Source organism: Sitophilus oryzae, unplaced genomic scaffold, assembly GCF_002938485.1.
Source record: "Sitophilus oryzae breed Bouriz unplaced genomic scaffold, Soryzae_2.0 scaffold_810_pilon_pilon, whole genome shotgun sequence".
NCBI classification, from domain to species: Eukaryota; Metazoa; Arthropoda; class Insecta; order Coleoptera; family Curculionidae; genus Sitophilus; species Sitophilus oryzae.
In genome coordinates this window covers 305,411-323,050 of record NW_022147429.1, presented here as the reverse complement: position 1 = coordinate 323,050, position 17,640 = coordinate 305,411, and the positions used below count along the sequence as shown (strand labels likewise).

The window sequence follows — 17,640 nt, the reverse complement described above, 5'->3', positions numbered from 1 at the left end:
TTTTTAATGTTATTATATTATGGGATTCGACAAAATAGGTTGTTTTTCAATAAACATTGTTACGGATTCCGTGGGCCCTTAATTTAAACAATTTGTTTTTTTTTTAATTTAATTGTTCAGTATTGATTATAATTATGTGAATTTTCTTGATTATGATCATATTGATTTATTAATAAAAAAATGTAAAAACCTAATTGCGACAGTGCCACGTTTAAAAACACTACATTTTTTTCAAATCCGAAATTTGAAAGAGTACCACAAAGAAATCTCCAATCATCGCTATACCAACATGGACTCTATTCTTTTAAAGGAAGCCCCTGGCACGTCAACATAATGGCCAACACCGGTTCCAACATCTCGGTGATGGGCGAATCGACTCGGCTGGTGCCCGCCAACACCCCGGCAGTTTTCGAGATCATCACCAGCACCAACACGGCACCCGATGATCTGTTGGTCCACGTAATAGCGCCCAGTAAAAGGACAGTACCGGCTAGGGTGTTGCCCGGGAATAGAACTGGTTAGTTCTGGATCAGGTTCACGATGCTGGATTAGAAGTAGAGTTTCTCTCATGGTTTCGGTCGGTTTAAAAATATTGTGTTACAAGTTACAATACTAAATAATGTACATTACAGGTAAATTAAAAAGAAAAAAGACTCAAAGTCTCGGTCTTATTCATTTACCGGGTGTTGCATCGTCGGACGGGACATAGGAAATCCCATGTAAATTTTAATGGTGTCAATTATTGGCTTCCCTAATTATTTTAGAGAATAATTCTATTTAGGTTTATTGAAGAGCACTAAAACCCACATTCAAAAGAATAACTTTAGATATTTTTGATTAGCTCGTTTCAAAGTTATCGCCGATTTCTTTTTAAATATTTCTCCTTTCTTATGGCCCTGTATTCACTTATGAGCACCAGTCAAGGTAAATATAATTGTCAAATGAAGTCATTTCAGAAATTTACCTATTTAGTGCTTTATTATTATTGAAAACTCATTCCTACGTCGGAAATCTTAAAGATGTATTTATAAATACAAATTAATATGAATTAAAGTAAAATAAAGTAATCAATTACAAGGGTAATTATAGTATTATTACAATATTCAATAACTTATTAATTTAGGTACTATTAAATGACAACTTCATTTGACAGTTATGCACCTTGACTGGTGCTCATAAGTAAATACAGGGCCATAAGAAAGGAGAAATATTTAAAAAGAAATCGGCTATAACTCGTAAACGAGCTAATCAAATATGTCTAAAGTTATTCTTTTGAATGTGGGTTTTAGTGCTCTTCAATAAACCTAAATAGAATTATTCTCTAAAATAATTAGGGATTATATAGGGATATATTATATTTAAAAAGAAATCGGCTATAACTCGTAAACGAGCTAATCAAATATGTCTAAAGTTATTCTTTTGAATGTGGGTTTTAGTGCTCTTCAATAAACCTAAATAGAATTATTCTCTAAAATAATTAGGGAAGCCAATAATTGACCCCATTAATATTTACATGGGATTTCTTATGTCCCGCTCGACGATGCAACACCCGGTATGTTAAAACTATGTTACACGTGTTTCGCTCAGCATACAAGTATCATCAGACAAATAGAAATTAAAATTACAGCACACACATATTTCACATTACAGTAAAGACTCGATAATCCGGATCAATTAAAGCACAGGTTAATCCGGATTAATAAAAAATCCGGATTATCGCGATTTGCATTTTTATACACATATATTTAAAAAAAGGAATAAAATAAAACATTTTTATTAGCAAAACCTTAAACAAATATAATTTTAGTAAGAATAAGTATATTCTATAACAAAACTCGTTGTAAATAGGAAGATACATCCTATAGATACCAAAGTATAAAATACATACTACATTTTCTGACGAGCTTTTGCGCCTAATATTTCAAATGAAAGGGGAACAAGTTTGCTTCGTTGCTTAATAAACCAGAAATATCTACGTTAAAACACGTCCGGACGTCAAATTATTACGATATATAAATGAATTACCGCTTCGAGAAAACGCGTTAAAACAAGTTAGAGCCACAAATTCGGATTACCGAATTATACGAAATCCGGATTACTTAGCGCTCTTCGGATTATCGGGTCTTTACTGTATATATATTAAAACAACCCTTGAGGCATGAGCGAAACACATAGTATATGTGTTTAACGTAAACATAGTAAAAAAAATAAAATATAATAAACTAGGTATATAAAAATTGAGCTCAAGACAGCGATATTAGTTTTCTTCTATCTCCTATAGAAACGGGTGTTTGCCTTTAAAAACGTCCAATTTGACCCACCCTGTACTGAGGACTTTTATAAACCAAAAATAATATTAATTAACATTGCATTTAACATGTTTAATTCAATATAAGCTTACATACGATCTTTGAAACTCTGCTTCTGGCCAGAATCGCATAGGTGAACCTTTTCAGTTGAGTGGAATTACGATTAAAACTAAAATAATGCTTTAGGAGTACAAACTGTTGAATTCGTTCCAAATGAAGTCGGAACCCATATAGTCGAAGTAACGGTCAATGGAGAAAAATTACCATCTGGGCCGCTAGTAGCGAAAGTATACGATTCTGGGTTAATCCAAGTGGCCGACGTGAGTGGCGGCGTTGTTGGACAGCCTGTACAATTTAGAGGTACGTATAGTTTTTTTTTTCATTTCTTGTCAACGATAAGACCTCAGAGCTTTAATAAAATATACAATAGTTAAATATTTGTCGAAGTACGTCTTATTGAATATCCAAGAGAAAAATTGTGCGTGGTCTTCTTGCAATGAGTATAAAATATTATTTATAACAAACATTGTTTTCTTTGAAGGTAAACAAAATTAATAAGTTAAAAATAAAAATTTTAAAAATATCTAATTAATTATACTAGGATATATTTGCATAAAATAATAATTGAAATTTTAATGCTTTAAAAATAATACATCTAATGGCTTTGAAAGTGTGCTTGATATAGCAACTTCTAAAAGTTCAAAAACGTTAGACGAGCGCAACTATTTGGAATATTAATAATCTCTGTTCTAACGGATTAGTATTTTCCGTTATTCAAAATATATTCTTATTCATTGTTATCATAATATGATCGTGACTAGATTCGTAAAAATAAAAAACGATTCAACTACCAATAGGCTAATAGATGATCATAGAAATAGAATTATATCCGAGGGGGAAACCGCTGACCTAAATTTTGTACACCAACTTCTCTTTTATGCAAAAACTTCCTCGTACATCCCTGATACTTCTTTTATATCCTTTTTACTTCCTTCTACCCCTTTTAATACTTCCTTTACATCCTCAATACTTCCTCTTACTTCCTGCTTCTCCGTATTTTCTTAATACTTCCCTTGTTCTTCTTCTTAAGGTGCCGTGCAGATTCCTGCGTAGGCGTTCATCTTTTTCTTCCTCATCAGATGGTTCTGTTAACTGCCGCGACTTGGAGTGCTTGGAAGTCCTGTATGCCTGTCCAATGACGAATATTTCTCAGCCAGGATAGCTTCCTTCGTCCTATCCCCCTTTTGCCGCCCTCTATTTTACCCTGGAGAATCAGACGCTGAAAGTGATAGCGTTCTCCACGCAGTATGTGTCCCAAATAGGCTATTTTCCTCTTCTTGATGATTTCGAAGAGTTCACGTTGTTCCAGACCAGCTCTTCTGAGAATGTCCTCATTCCTCACACGATCGACCCAGAGTCGACATTTCGAAGGCTTCAATTCGGTTTATTGTTGCTACCTTCAGTGTCCATGCTTCCACACCATATAACAAAACGGACCAGACATAGCACTTCACCATTCTGTATCTAAGGCCGAAGTTCAAATTCCTATCTGTGAGAAATCTTCGCAGTCTTAGAAAAGTAGATCTTGCTTGTTCGATCCCGCATTTGATCTCCTGATCCGGATCCCACGTTTCGTTAACCATGCATCCCAAATATTTAAATTGTGTGACCTGCTTGATGACCTCTCCATTTAAGTAAATTCTGGTGTTCGGAATATTGTTTCTGCTAACAGCCATAAATTTAGTTTTTGTAGTATTTATGTTTAAACTCAGTCTTTGACTTTCACTGTCAACCTTATTTAGAAGGATTTGGAGATCATTTGCATTGTCTGCCAATATCACTGTATCATCCTCATATCGGATATTATTAATTGGAATACCATTTATTTTCAAACCAATGGGACTATCGGAGATTGACTCAGTGAATGCTCTTTCCACATATAAATTGAACAACATTGGAGATAGAATACACCCTTGCCTTACCCCATTTTTTATTCCAAAATCTTCTGTTACTCCCACGCTATGTATACGAATTTCAGCTTTTTGGTTCCAATACAAATTACTGATGAGCCTTATATCTTTTCCATCAAGTCCCAAGTTTCTGAGGTATGATACAAGGAGGTTATGTTTAACATTATCGAACGTCTTTTCATAGTCTATAAAGCACATGAAGACATCTTTTCTCTGATCTTGGCAATTCTGTACTAAAGTTTGAAGACTGAATATGGCTTCTCTAGTACCAAAGCCGTTCTTAAATCCAAATTGACTTTCTCCACTTACTTCCTCACATTTTTTGTAGAGTCTTGTATGCAGTACCCGTAAAAAGAGCTTAAGAAAGTGGCTCATTAGACTAATAAGACGATACTCTTTACACGAAGTTGCGTTACTTGACTTGGGCAGCGTGATAAACGTAGAACGAAGCCAGTCTTCAGGGATATGACCGGTGTCATAGATGTTATTGAAAAGCTGTACTATAGTTTTTAAGTTTTGTTCATTAATTAAGTGGAACGTTTTGAATACATATCATCAGGCCCTGGAGTTTTGTCGTTTTTCATTAATCTAATCGTATGAATAATTTCACTTTCCAATATGCTTGGTCCTGATGGCATGGGAATCTCAGTTGCAGGGTTTTCTGATCTTTCGTCGTTGAAAAGATTAATGGTATAATTTCTCCAAGTTTGCAATAGTTCTTCTGTTTCCGTTCTAATTTTATTTTCGTCAGTTTTAATTAGGGTTATTGATTTATTATGGTGTAACCCAGCTATCTCTTTCACTTTCTTGTGAAGATGGAAACTGTCACCAAGGTGACTGAGATTTTCGGCCTCTATACATCTCTCCTTCAACCATGTCTTTTTTGCCGTTCTTATTTTATTACGAATTTTTCTTTGCATAGATTTATATTAGTTGTGATTATTCTGGATTTTAAATTGTCTTCGTTGTTCCATCATATTTAAAATATCTTCACTCATCCACTCGTTTTTCGCTGTTGTTCGATTAGCCGTGAGGAGGTTTTCATTTGTGTTCTTGAAAGCTTGCTTAATGCCCAGCCAATGTTTCTCAATGTCATTTGTACTGACAATACTTTCCAATTCTCTCCAAAACCAAGGTATGTAATTCAAAATATATCTCTATTTATCCACTTTAGAATCGGCTACCAAAAACAGTCAGCGTTATAAAAAAGTTCTAAATGATAGCGAAAATTTAATTGTTTACAGGCGTTCAAATAATATATCGAATAATATACAGGGTGGTCCGAATTGTATTCCGGAAACTTTGACAGCATATTCTGCAGATAAAATTAAGTAAAAAAGTTCGTATACCTGTATGCCCTAAAATGCTTAGTTAGTTTTTAATAATAATAAAACGAATACATTGAATCAAATTCTGTTCAAAAATATATTCTTTAATTACAAAATATTACTTACATAAATACAAAAATAAACTCGAATAAAAATATGTAATCAAATCAATTTTTTAACGTTTTATAAATATTTTATATTTTGACTTTGTCGTGTCTACTAATTTTAAATACATAAATCGTTTTTAAGAGTCGTTGTTAAGGAAATTTATAGGACCATAAAAACTATTTTTCGTCGACACCTAAATGGTGCAAGTACACACTCGCCGAGGTAACCCGAGGCGCGACAAAAAATTAACGATATCTACATTGTTATTGGCTAGGACCGTCTTTTTTGTCGCGCCTCGGGTCGCCTCGGCGAGTGTGTACTTCCAGCATTAGATTTTTGGCCATTTAAATGCCCCCAAATCGTGCTTTTAAAAACTCTCAGACACCAATTTTCATCCAAATATTACCGCTACTACAGAAATTATTTGGAAAAAATCTAAATAAAAATGAAACTTCTACACCCTGTATATCCGAAACTAAGTATTTTAGAACATACTTTTATACGAACTTTTTTACTTATTTTTATCTACAGAATATGCTGTCAAAGTTTCCGGAATACAGTTCGGACCACCCTGTAGGTATATAAAACTATTATATGGTCTAAAATAATTCGTTCCGAGAGTCCTAAAAGAGTTCTGGCCGTATCAGAGGCGTCGCAATCCGTAGTTTCAAGAAATTCTAGTTATTTGTTGTTTTCACATGGGAAACACTTAAACATGGGAAAGATCGATTTTCTCGAGTTTATTGAACTTTTATCGGTCGAAACACAGAAACTAAATTGCAGGGCAAAGAAACCATTAACTGTTACGAGACCAAACACGATCATGGCCTTAGGCCGTACCGTGGCATTTGATGTGATGGAGCTGTACATAATTCAAATGAAATTCGAAGAGAAAGTACCAACAAGCGCATGTTCGATTATTTCCGATTGTGCGAAAATGAGTTTTGTTTGTAATTTTTTTCGAACGTCTTTAATAGAAATCACTTTTAGTGTATATACGTCATATGATTGACATGTTATGGATATAAATTGGCCACAATATTACTTTCACATTTCATCTGTTCTATTGATAATTACAATATAGTTTTTAGCGTTGTACTATAACAACCCAGGGTCATCAACAAAGTGGAAGAGGTAATATTTTGGCCTACTGTATAAGAAACAATTTAAATTAAATAAAGGAACCTACGTTGTTTTAAAAATATTTTTATTGTGATTATCTCGGATGCGCCCGACAGAAGCAATATTTTATGTAAATGAAGCGGTTATTGTAAATCAAACGCTAAATTTGTAAACAGCTCTAATTATTTCATTAAATGAGATGAAAGGAGTGCCGTACTCTCCTGGAATTCACAAATAAAAGAACAGGACTGAAAAAACCTTGATCGCTATTCCAAAGAATCCAACTCCAACTGAACTTTAATAAAAGGGAAATAATAATACAAAAACTGTACTCATACCAAGGTTGGTAGTTTCATACATTCAAAATATGCCACATTTATTGCATTCAAAACGGAAGATGTTTTTGTTAGTTTAACGGGTCACCACCCGTAGGTACTAAGGCCCGGTTGCGGAGCTCGAAGCTAAAGCTGAAGTTTTGGTGCAAATATTTTTAGATTATAAGTTATTCTATTTATTGTTTTTCGTTGCCGTTTTGCAAGCTAAGATATTCGCTCATGCCTGGTCGAAAAATGTCAGCAAACACAACAAGGCCCTTATTCTCACACTGAACCATAAACATCGGCACGAATGGAGTAAACGATTCTATTTAGATTACTTTTAAACTGAAATTATTCACAGCATAATCGGTTCCATTAAAAACATACACTTGTTATGTGATATAATTCTCAGATGAAATAAATAAGTAAAACTTTAGCACAGAATATTACAACAGAAAAATAAGCTATATGCTTTATTTACAACCACATATTTGTAATACTGACATTACTGACTTTTAAAAAATTTGAAAATGTCAAATTATCTACATTTCTTCCCTTTTCCATTTTCCTAACTCATTTCCCTCATCCATTTCCCTCACCCATTTTCCTCAATCGGTTTTTCTTATTTCTCGCCTCATTTAATTAAGCAAAATATTCTTGTAATATCTTTATTAAATACTTATCTAACATCAACAAAAATAAACAAGAAGATTAACAATAATAATTGAAGATTTTAATACATTTATTTGTTGAAATGGTCTAATGGTGTTAATGGTCAAAAGAGTAGAGGGAAAAGGCTTTTTCTGCCTTACCATGTCGCTATAATATGCCATCAAGATGGTCTCTGAAGCAATATTCTTAGCATTTCTTTCGGCACACCATTTTTCGAATACTTTCAATGCTATTTCATATCGCCCTCTACTTTTCTCTGGAAGTAAACTGGCTTCTGCTCTTTTTGCAGCTTCTGTAAGTTCTGGTGGAGTACCAATATTAAAGTAGTCTTCATTATCAGAACTTTCCGACAACATTCTGGCTTTCTATGTTATTATTATGACGGGTGACAGATATAATATCAGAGACATTCTCCATCCCCACATAAGACTATGGCGAGCAGCTGTTGGGGATGCTTTCGTTCTTGTGGAAGATAACGCCCGACGTCATAGCACCAGAGCTGTAAATGAGTATCTTGAAACTGAAGGGATCAGTGGTTTGTACTAGCTTTCTCTATCTCCAGATATGAACCCCACAGTTGTAGGGAGTTAATCACTGCGACCTTACAGATTTAGTGTGTGTTCTCCTTTCTGGAGTTATAACGAGCTATAACTCATCATACAGTCTCATGGCTTTAACAAAAGCCAGTATCGGAGATGGCTCTACAGAGGCCAGCTCTCCTTCCTCGACATCAGCCGTACCGAAGTACATGGCACGAACGGTCGTCGTTTCGGCGCACTCAGTGATAAGGTGTTATGGTGTTTCCCCATTTTCCCCACAGAATCTGCATTTGCCGTTGTTTGTCAGCTTCAGCCTACTGAGGTGTTCGTTGAAGAGATAAGTGTCCTGTTAGAAACCCCGTAACAATCTGAAGATTGTTTTTACTTTAATCAAGGAAAATCTTTGATTTTTCTCGGTCGTGAATTCTGAGGGACTTTTTCGAGTGTCTAGACCGTTGGAGGTCTCCCATTCCAGATTACGAATGTAGTCTTCCAGGTTCTTCAGTTCCGCTAATAGTTGGTTTCCGCTTGGAAAACAGAACGGTTCTGGTGCAGTTAGTGGAGTGTTCACTCCTTTTCTAGATCATTTGCGCTTTTTTATTACTTTCTGTTTCTTGGTGAGCGGCCATCCACTGTAAGAGGACTTTATTTTCTTTGCCTAATTTGTTCAGCTTCTCTAGGCATTCTTTGACCAACTTCGAATTGATGGTTACTGAGTTGATCGCGTTTAGTGCTGCTTGACTATAAGATAAGAGGGCTATTTCCTGTTTTCGATAGTTTCTATCTAAGATAAATTGTACGCATCTTTCGATAGCGTAGATTTCTGCCTGAAGGATGCTGGGGTAGGTGCCCATTGATTCGGAGTATTTAGTTTTCGGCCCAAATACTCCAACCCCTGTCCCTGCTTTGGTTTTGGAAGCATCAGTATACCAAGTTATGGTATGGTCTTTTACATGCTGAGTAAACGTTTCTCCCTTCCAATCCTTTTTATGACCCTATAGTTGTAAACCTTACATCCTGACTACTTTTTATTTACCGAGATATTATCAAACTAATGTTTATTTATATTTTTTTGATTGCTTTATGTTAATATTAGTTTAATTATAGTGATCTACTTCTAATGGTACTTTCAGCCTTACTTAGCTGGCAAAAGATTTTTTTGCGATAAACGAACCATGATAATTGGCCCAAGCCCACCGTTCGAAACATCTTAATGACTCTATGCGAGAACTTATTATTTTAGTTCATGACAGTTACTTCTAGACATTGTTAGCTTTTTCATCTAGTAACAAGTGATTTTAGCCTGTTTTTTGTTTATTTTTGTTTTGAGGAAAGTACAATTAAAAAGGTATGTAAGTGAGGTATATCTAGTAATTTTTGAATTGTCGACGAATTCTTATTTCTAATGTTTTTAGATTTTTTTATCAATATATATCGACTATGTTGTTTGTGAACTTTCAATTTTTAGCGTTTTTTTTTCATGTGAAAATAATGGCGATATTTTAATTCTTTTAAATTTCGTCTCTTCATTTATTAGATGTACTGTATCTATCGGGTGTTGCATCGTCGGACGGGACATAGGAAATCCCATGTAAATTTTAATGGGGTCAATTATTGGCTTTCCTAATTATTTTAGAGAATAATTCTATTTAGGTTTATTGAAGAGCACTAAAACCCACATTTCTAAAGAATAACTTTAGATATTTTTGATTAGCTTGTTTACGAGTTATCGCCGATTTCTTTTTAAATATTTCTCCTTTCTTATGGCCCTGTATTTACTTATGAGCACCAGTCAAGGTAAAAGATAACTGTCAAATGAAGTTGTCATTTCAGAAATTTACCTATTTAGTGCTTTATTATTATTGAAAACTCATTCCTACATCGGAAATCTTAAAGATGTATTTATAAATACAAATTAATATGAATTAAAGTAAAATAAAGTAATTAATTACAAAGTTAATTAAAGTATTATTACAATATTCAATAACTTATTAATTTAGGTACTATTAAATGACAACTTCATTTGACAGTTATCTTTTACCTTGACTGGTGCTCATATGTAAATACAGGGCCATAAGAAAGGAGAAATATCAACAAAAAAATCGGCGATAACTCGTAAACGGGCTAATCAAAAATATCTAAAGTTATTCTTTTGAATGTGGGTTTTAGTGCTCTTCAATAAACCTAAATAGAATTATTCTCTAAAATAATTAGGGAAGCCAATAACTGACCCCATTAAAATTTACATGGGATTTTCTATGTCCCGCTCGACGATGAACCCGGTATAGATGTGATACGATATTATGTGGAAATGAATAATTACAACGGAAATGTAATTAGTTATTTCAGATGCATTATTATTACTGTTTAAATATCTGTTACGGTTTACTATATCGTCGCGATTAGCAAGAACGTCGTAACTACAATCGGTCAAAATTGTCCAAGATGTTAATGGAATTTCGAACTTATTGATGTGAAAAAAAAACGATTGTGGCGTTTTTGTTAATCACGGCAGTGTACCTAAGTGCGACATATCTGAATGCTAAAAAAGTGTCGACAGGTTCACTATGTACGCGGATATGGATTATTACTGGAATAATGGTTATTAAAAAAACCTGTGCGCCACTGATTTTTCCTTTTCTTAACACAGTTGTGTAATCCGTTTAATGCCGATTAAAAGTTGTCTCTTGATATTTTGTCGATTTCAGTCTCATTGATGAACAAAACATCAAGAATCAAGATACATATTTTAATCGGCATTAAACGGCTTACACAATTGTGATAACAAGAAAAAAATCAGTGGCGCCCATGTTTTTTTAGACAAATATTCCAGTGATAACCCATATGCACGTCCCTGGTGAATCTGTGGACATTTTTTTAGTACTATAATATGTAACACTTATAGTAACTATTACTCTCAACATTTGATTCGAATTGCTAAAAGCACTTAGAAGAAAATTATAATAAATCGAAAAAAAATTAAGATTAACCTCCTGTTGCTACGAAACAAAGCAGAATGAAAACTATGTTGATATAAAATGAATCTTCTCAAACTTTAATTACCTAATGCTCGAGGTCTATATCATTAATATTTATCAAAACTATTCATTGGAATATTAACGTAAGAATTAATACAAAAATCTCGTTTAAAATCATAATTAAAGGTAAATTTAATTTCAATATAACAGAAAAAAGAAAACGTTAATATTTCTTAAATATCCTATTACATTTAACTATTAATCAATATTTCTTTTTAGTTGACGCCAGTCAAGCCGGAGAAGGTCAACTCGAAATATCCATAAACGAAGGCGAAGTACCGAACCACGTCCAGGTAGTGGGCGGTGGGCGTTGCCTAGTTTCCTTCACGCCCGACCAGGCCAAACCGCACCTCATCGACATCAAGTTCAATGGCGAGACGGTGCGCGGCTGCCCGTTCGTCTGCGCAGTAGCGGACACTAGTCGCGTCACTCTAAGCCTCGCCCACCTCGAACTGGTCCCGGTAAATCAGCCCAGCTCGTTCCACATGGGCGTGGCGGGAGGCGGGGCGGCCGAACTGGCCGTAGCCGTTCGCGGACCCGTGGGCGAGTTACCGGTCAAGGTCACGGGCGACATTCATTCGGGCTTCACGGCTGAGTTTACGCCCGCGCAGGTCGGCGCGCATCAGATTAGCGTGGATTACAATGGAAGACCAGTGCAGGGAACGCCTTTTGTGGCCAAGGCCTTCGATTCGAATAAGGTGAATTTTGTGGAGATGTTGGGGCAACTTTGCGGAGTTGTTTTTTTTTAATTAAAAGTTTTTCGTATTCCATGAAATTAATAATTTCGTAAATAAATAACAAAGAATCTTTATAAGGTAAAATACTTAAAATTCTATTATATTATGTATGTACATTTTCGATAATTAAAACAATCAACTTTTATTTGTGAGAAACTTGTGAAGAATTATACCGTAATGATCGAAAAAACGGCGTCAAAGACGGTTGGGAAATGAAAATAGGTGGCGATTTTGGCGAGGTCAATTTCTAGATTTTATTTACTGAAAATTTGCATAAATCTTGTCAAAAATTAACAGAACGTTTCCAGACACACAAATCTATTTCCAAAAAAATATTTTTTATCGAATTTTAAACTACACCATTTAAAAATCATTTTGCTCAATATAAAAATAAAATACCACCTTCTTAAGGCCAACTGGCAGTAAGCGCTATTAAAAATAAAGAAGAGTACGGACCAAGTAAATGACGTCTTGACCTTGCCAAAATTATCATTAATTTTTGATTCCTTAGCCGTCTTATATTATATTTTAACTGAAATTTAAACTTTCTTATCAGCAAGCGTTCAAGGCTATTTTGTTGACCATAAATTTAATTCCGGAATCATTTCATGAATATTTTTTTTTGGTATTGTATTATTAATAGAAACATTAGATTTGTGATATTAACAGGGTGGTCCGAACTGTAATCCGGAAACTTCGGCAGAATATTCTACAGATAAAAATAAGTAGAAAAGTTCAGGGATATAGGGTGTAGAAGTTTTATTTTTATTTGTATTTTTTTCAAATAATTTCTGAAATAACATTACTATTTGGATAAAAATTGGTGCCTGAGATAATTTTCACATGAGAAATATGATTTTGAGATCAATATGACTTCTATTTGTAGAGGGCGCCACCTACATATTTTTTTACTGGTTTGAAGAGTAATATTTTTTTGTCCTTACTTGTATAAAACTACCGAGTAAAAACTTTACATTTAAGACGTTTTTTATGTAAAAAGTGTCCAAATTTATCATTTCAGTCAATAAATATTTTCACAACATGTTTTTGTCAGTAATGACATGTATTAACTACTTCCATTCTAAGTATCTTGAAAACGGTTGCTCGTAACCATTTTTATCAAGAGAATTTTTTTTGCGTAAAAAAATAAGGGAATGTATATAGTACACCCAGTACTTTTATACAGGTACGGATGTAAATTTATTACTCTTCAAAACAGTTAAAACACATATAGGTAGTACCCTTTACAAATAGGAGTCATATTATTGACATCAAGATCAAATTTCTCATGTCAAAAAACTCCCAGACAACAATTTTCATCCAAATATTGACGTTACTTCAGAAATTATTTGGAAAAAATCGAAATGAAAATGAAACTTTTACACCCTGTATCTCCGAAACTAAGCATTTTAGGACATACATTTATACGAACTTTTTTATTTATTTTTATCTGCAGAATATGCTGCCGAAGTTTCCGGAATACAGTTCGGATCACTCTGTATAGAAAGAATTAAGACTGCAATAGTTGTTTTTTCATAAAAAAATATTTATTATTTCTACAAATTCATATTCTAATTATTAAAGTTCAGAAGAATAATTTTGAGTGTTTATATAAAGTAATTTGAAATTTTTATTGAAATTTTATTTTCATAACCGTTTATGATATGATTCTCTCTTCTTATTATCTGTAATTTCTTTGGTTTGGTTGATACATATTATTTATATATAAGTATCGTTATAATATTTTTTCAATAAATTAAAGAAATGTTTCGGTTTTCAAAAATTGCAGCTTGATAAATAAGAAAGCCAAAGAAAGGCACCAATTTAAAAAAAAAAGAATTTTATTAAAAACTATCCTATAGTTGAACGAAATGAAGTAATAAATAACTAAAATTAATTTAATGGAATATGGATAAAAATTCAAAATATCTTTTTAAAGCTAACAAAAGACACTGTATGGCACTGAGAACGATTTGTTAAAGAAGACAAATCAAAATTAGATAAAGGTATTACAGAGAAATATATAACTAATCTTATATTTTAAAACTGATTGTTCAGGTTACTATAGGTAATATAAAATGTATTTTAATTTTTACCTTTTTTATAATTATGTAGATTTATACTACTAATTTTATTAAGCAAACTTTATAAATACCATCTAATGAATCTAATAAATTTCAACAATATTAGTTTGAAAATAATATCTATATTGTTCTGGTGTGTTTATTACTGGAAAAAAATTTGGCCACTGAAATAGAAATATAAAAAAATAAAAGTTTATAATAAGTAAAATTTGTTAGAATTCAAATAGAAGCAAGCTTGTACACGAGCTTCCATCCAAAAACGGGCCACCCTGTACATTATATTCTTTTGCTTAAACGTCTAAAATGTCTTGTTTACAATATTTGTTTAAAAATGCCATACCGTTCTTTATATCACTGTATAACAACCCAATACATCCCTTCAATATTTACCTATATATTTATATTTGCAAATAGGTTACAGTAGGCACAGTAGCTCGCGGTACTGTCGGCAGACCTGTTACCTTTTCAGTAGACGCGAGCGAAGCTGGAGAGGGCAACTTGGAAATAACTATTTCGGCCCGCGGCTTGAACATTCCCACTCAAGTGCACCCTCAGGGCAATGCCAGATTTGCTGTTAGTTTTGTGCCGGCCGAAGCTTGCGACCACGTGGTCAATGTGGCCTTTAATAAAAGACCGGTTAGTTGATCATAGAGTTTAAATGTCTTTTTCTCTGCTTTGATTTATACACTGTGTCAATTTTAAAACTTCCCACCCTTAATATCTTTCTTGCAGTTAAAAATATGAAAAATCTGAAAGACACGTCATTTTTATTTGTGAGGGGTCACTTTAAATGAATATTTTTAGCCTTTTTCTTTCAACCCCCTAGGAGGGGTAGATGTCACCCTCACAATCTTAAATGGGAATGGGGGTCAACTGGCACATCGTTTTAAAGGGCGTTTAATTCTCTTTTTAGTGGTATCCTACTTCTTTTTCAAAGGTTTCCGAATAATCGTGTTTCGATTGAGATTTTGGTTTTCAGGCTAGAGTGTGTTTATACAAAAATGATTGCAATGGATCTCCTTGTAGTACAAATGATTAGAATAAGAGGTTACACCACTTACGCTCTATCTTGTAAGTTGTTCAAAATGTTGTCCATTTTCCTGTAAACAATAATAGAGTCTGTTTTCAAACTCCTACCTGACATTTCGGTAAACTTCACCGGGAATTGACCGATATTTTGCTGTAATTCGCCTTCTAAGATCATCAATATCAGTAGGTTGTGTTTTATAAACTTTGGGGTGTTAAATCCGGTAATCTTGGAAGCCATTCAATTGGTCCACTTCGGCCAATCCAGGTACCCGGAAATCTCTCGCTTAACCACTGTCGGACCGGAAGAAAATGAGGTGGAGTACCGTCCTTCTGGAATGTTAACAAATCCTCCTGTAAAACTGGATTACCCTCTGCATTAATTTGAGTTTCTAGCTCTTGGGTGATAAAAGGATCAATAGTCGCTTGAAGCATATTAAGATGCAGATCACCTGTCAAGTTTCTTTCAATAAATAAAGGACCAATTCATTCAGGCATTTCCAAAAACACAAAAAATATGAGGGTTTGAGATAATTTGAGAAAAGAAACGTTAATGGTTATGATGTTTTCTGTTTATTAGTATTTCGACCCCCTAGAAAAATGGCTACGTCCATGTTACCACCTAATCTTCTAATCATTTGTACTACAAGGAGACCCATGCAATAATTTTTGTGTAAACACTAGCCTGAAAATCAAAATCTCAATGCAGGCATATTTAATTGATTCTGCAACTTTGGAACGCGATTATTCGGAAACTCTGGACAAAAAGCAACAAAGTATGATACCACTGAAAAGAGAATTAAGAGCCCATTAAAACGATGTGCCACTTGACCCCCATTCCCATTTAAGATTGTAACGGTGACATCTACCCCTTCTAGGGGGTTGAAAGAAAAAGGCTAAAAATATTTATTTAAAGTGTCCCCGTTACAAATAAAATTGACGTGTCTCCGATTTTTCATATTTTTAACTGTAAGAAAGATATTAAGGGTGGGAAGTTTTAAAATTGACACAGTGCATACTTATATATTTAAGAAATCTCTAAAAAAATTGGACAGTATACAGGGCGATTCACGGCCATGGTACGTTAGACGTTTTTGGAGAACCAGTGATAGGATTTTTTTTGAAAATTTAGATCTATGCATAAAGGCACCTGCTCTATATGTCTAATTTATTTTCAGCATTACAACTTCATACTAAAAGTGATAGGATCTTTGTCATTTTAAATGGGACACCTGGTATATTTTTATATCTCATAATTTTTCTATTATACTAACCTATATCTATCTCTATTTGACAAAAACATGATCTTCAATAGCGTTGGTTAATTCATAAACTCGGCATATTGAAAGCTGAAATTTGGTTTACTGGATCTGTTGTTATTTGGATCTGTCTAAATCTACCGATTGCATATCAAACAGGGAGATTAAAAAATATTTCCGTTTATTATAGAATCGTTCAAATCATTGTTATTTTAAATTTAGGCCTATGTATATTAAAAATCGAAATATAAACAAAATTGTTTTTCGAATGTAATACCACAAGATGTTTCGGGATAACCGAATATTACTTTTACCTGACTCGAAATGCGTTACCCAGCAGCACTACGACTCTGAAGGAGTGGTAGAGTTGCCGGTGTCGCATTGAGTGTCAGGCAAAAGTATTAGGTAATCCCGAAACATCGAGTTATTCAAAAGATTATAAAACGAAATAAAGTACATATATCCTTCTTGTCTTAAACATATTTTTATTATAATAATTATTATTAATAACAAACCAAATCTTTCTTTTGCCATTTTGTAATAAGAATTGACGGGATATTTTGTGGAACTAACAGAAATGACTTCTGAATTTATACTTAAAAAAATGACAATTACAATATGGCCACCAAGCGATAATCACTTATTAATCACATCCTTCTATATAGGAAAAAAATACATAGTTGTATAATCACCAATATATCATGTTCATATATCTGAACCTTCTGGTTTGTTCAGTAAAGTCATTTAAAAGATAATCATTCTATTGTAATTGTTTCGTTTAAAGAAAATTGTTACCATTACAACTATTCAAACTTTATATGTATCACTATTCTTGCTAAATTTCTAAAATTATCATATTAACGAAATTCTTGAAATGAAACTATAATAGAATTATTAATTTTTATATAGATCTACTTATAAAACCGAAAGGTTTAAGTACAGGAACAAGATATATCGTTGAAAAGTAATTTTATTAGTCTTTTGATTTTTAAAAAATAAATATAGGGTTGAATTTAAAATAACAAAGATTTGGCCAATTTTATAACAAACCGAATTAAATATTTTTTGCTCTTCCTGTGTAATATCCAATCAGTTAATTTAGACAGATCGAATATGTCGACTTTCATTCAC

General features: G+C 33.4%; 1 protein-coding gene across 2 annotated transcripts in view; it reads left to right on the top strand.

Annotated features, from left to right (window-relative positions):
* Window positions 1–314: 314 nt before the first annotated feature.
* The window catches only part of LOC115889100 (filamin-A), a 92,821-nt gene continuing 75,495 nt past the window's right edge, over window positions 315–17,640 (top strand). Inside the window, exons 1-4 of one of the 2 annotated variants that reach the window (XM_030909017.1) lie at window positions 315–517; window positions 2,496–2,669; window positions 11,623–12,101; window positions 14,639–14,860. In XM_030909017.1, the coding sequence (XP_030764877.1) occupies window positions 334–517; window positions 2,496–2,669; window positions 11,623–12,101; window positions 14,639–14,860 (1,059 nt within the window). In that variant the 5' untranslated portion in view covers window positions 315–333. The remainder of the gene's footprint in view (window positions 518–2,495; window positions 2,670–11,622; window positions 12,102–14,638; window positions 14,861–17,640) is intronic. The other variant, XM_030909018.1, reaches the window with a different exon arrangement.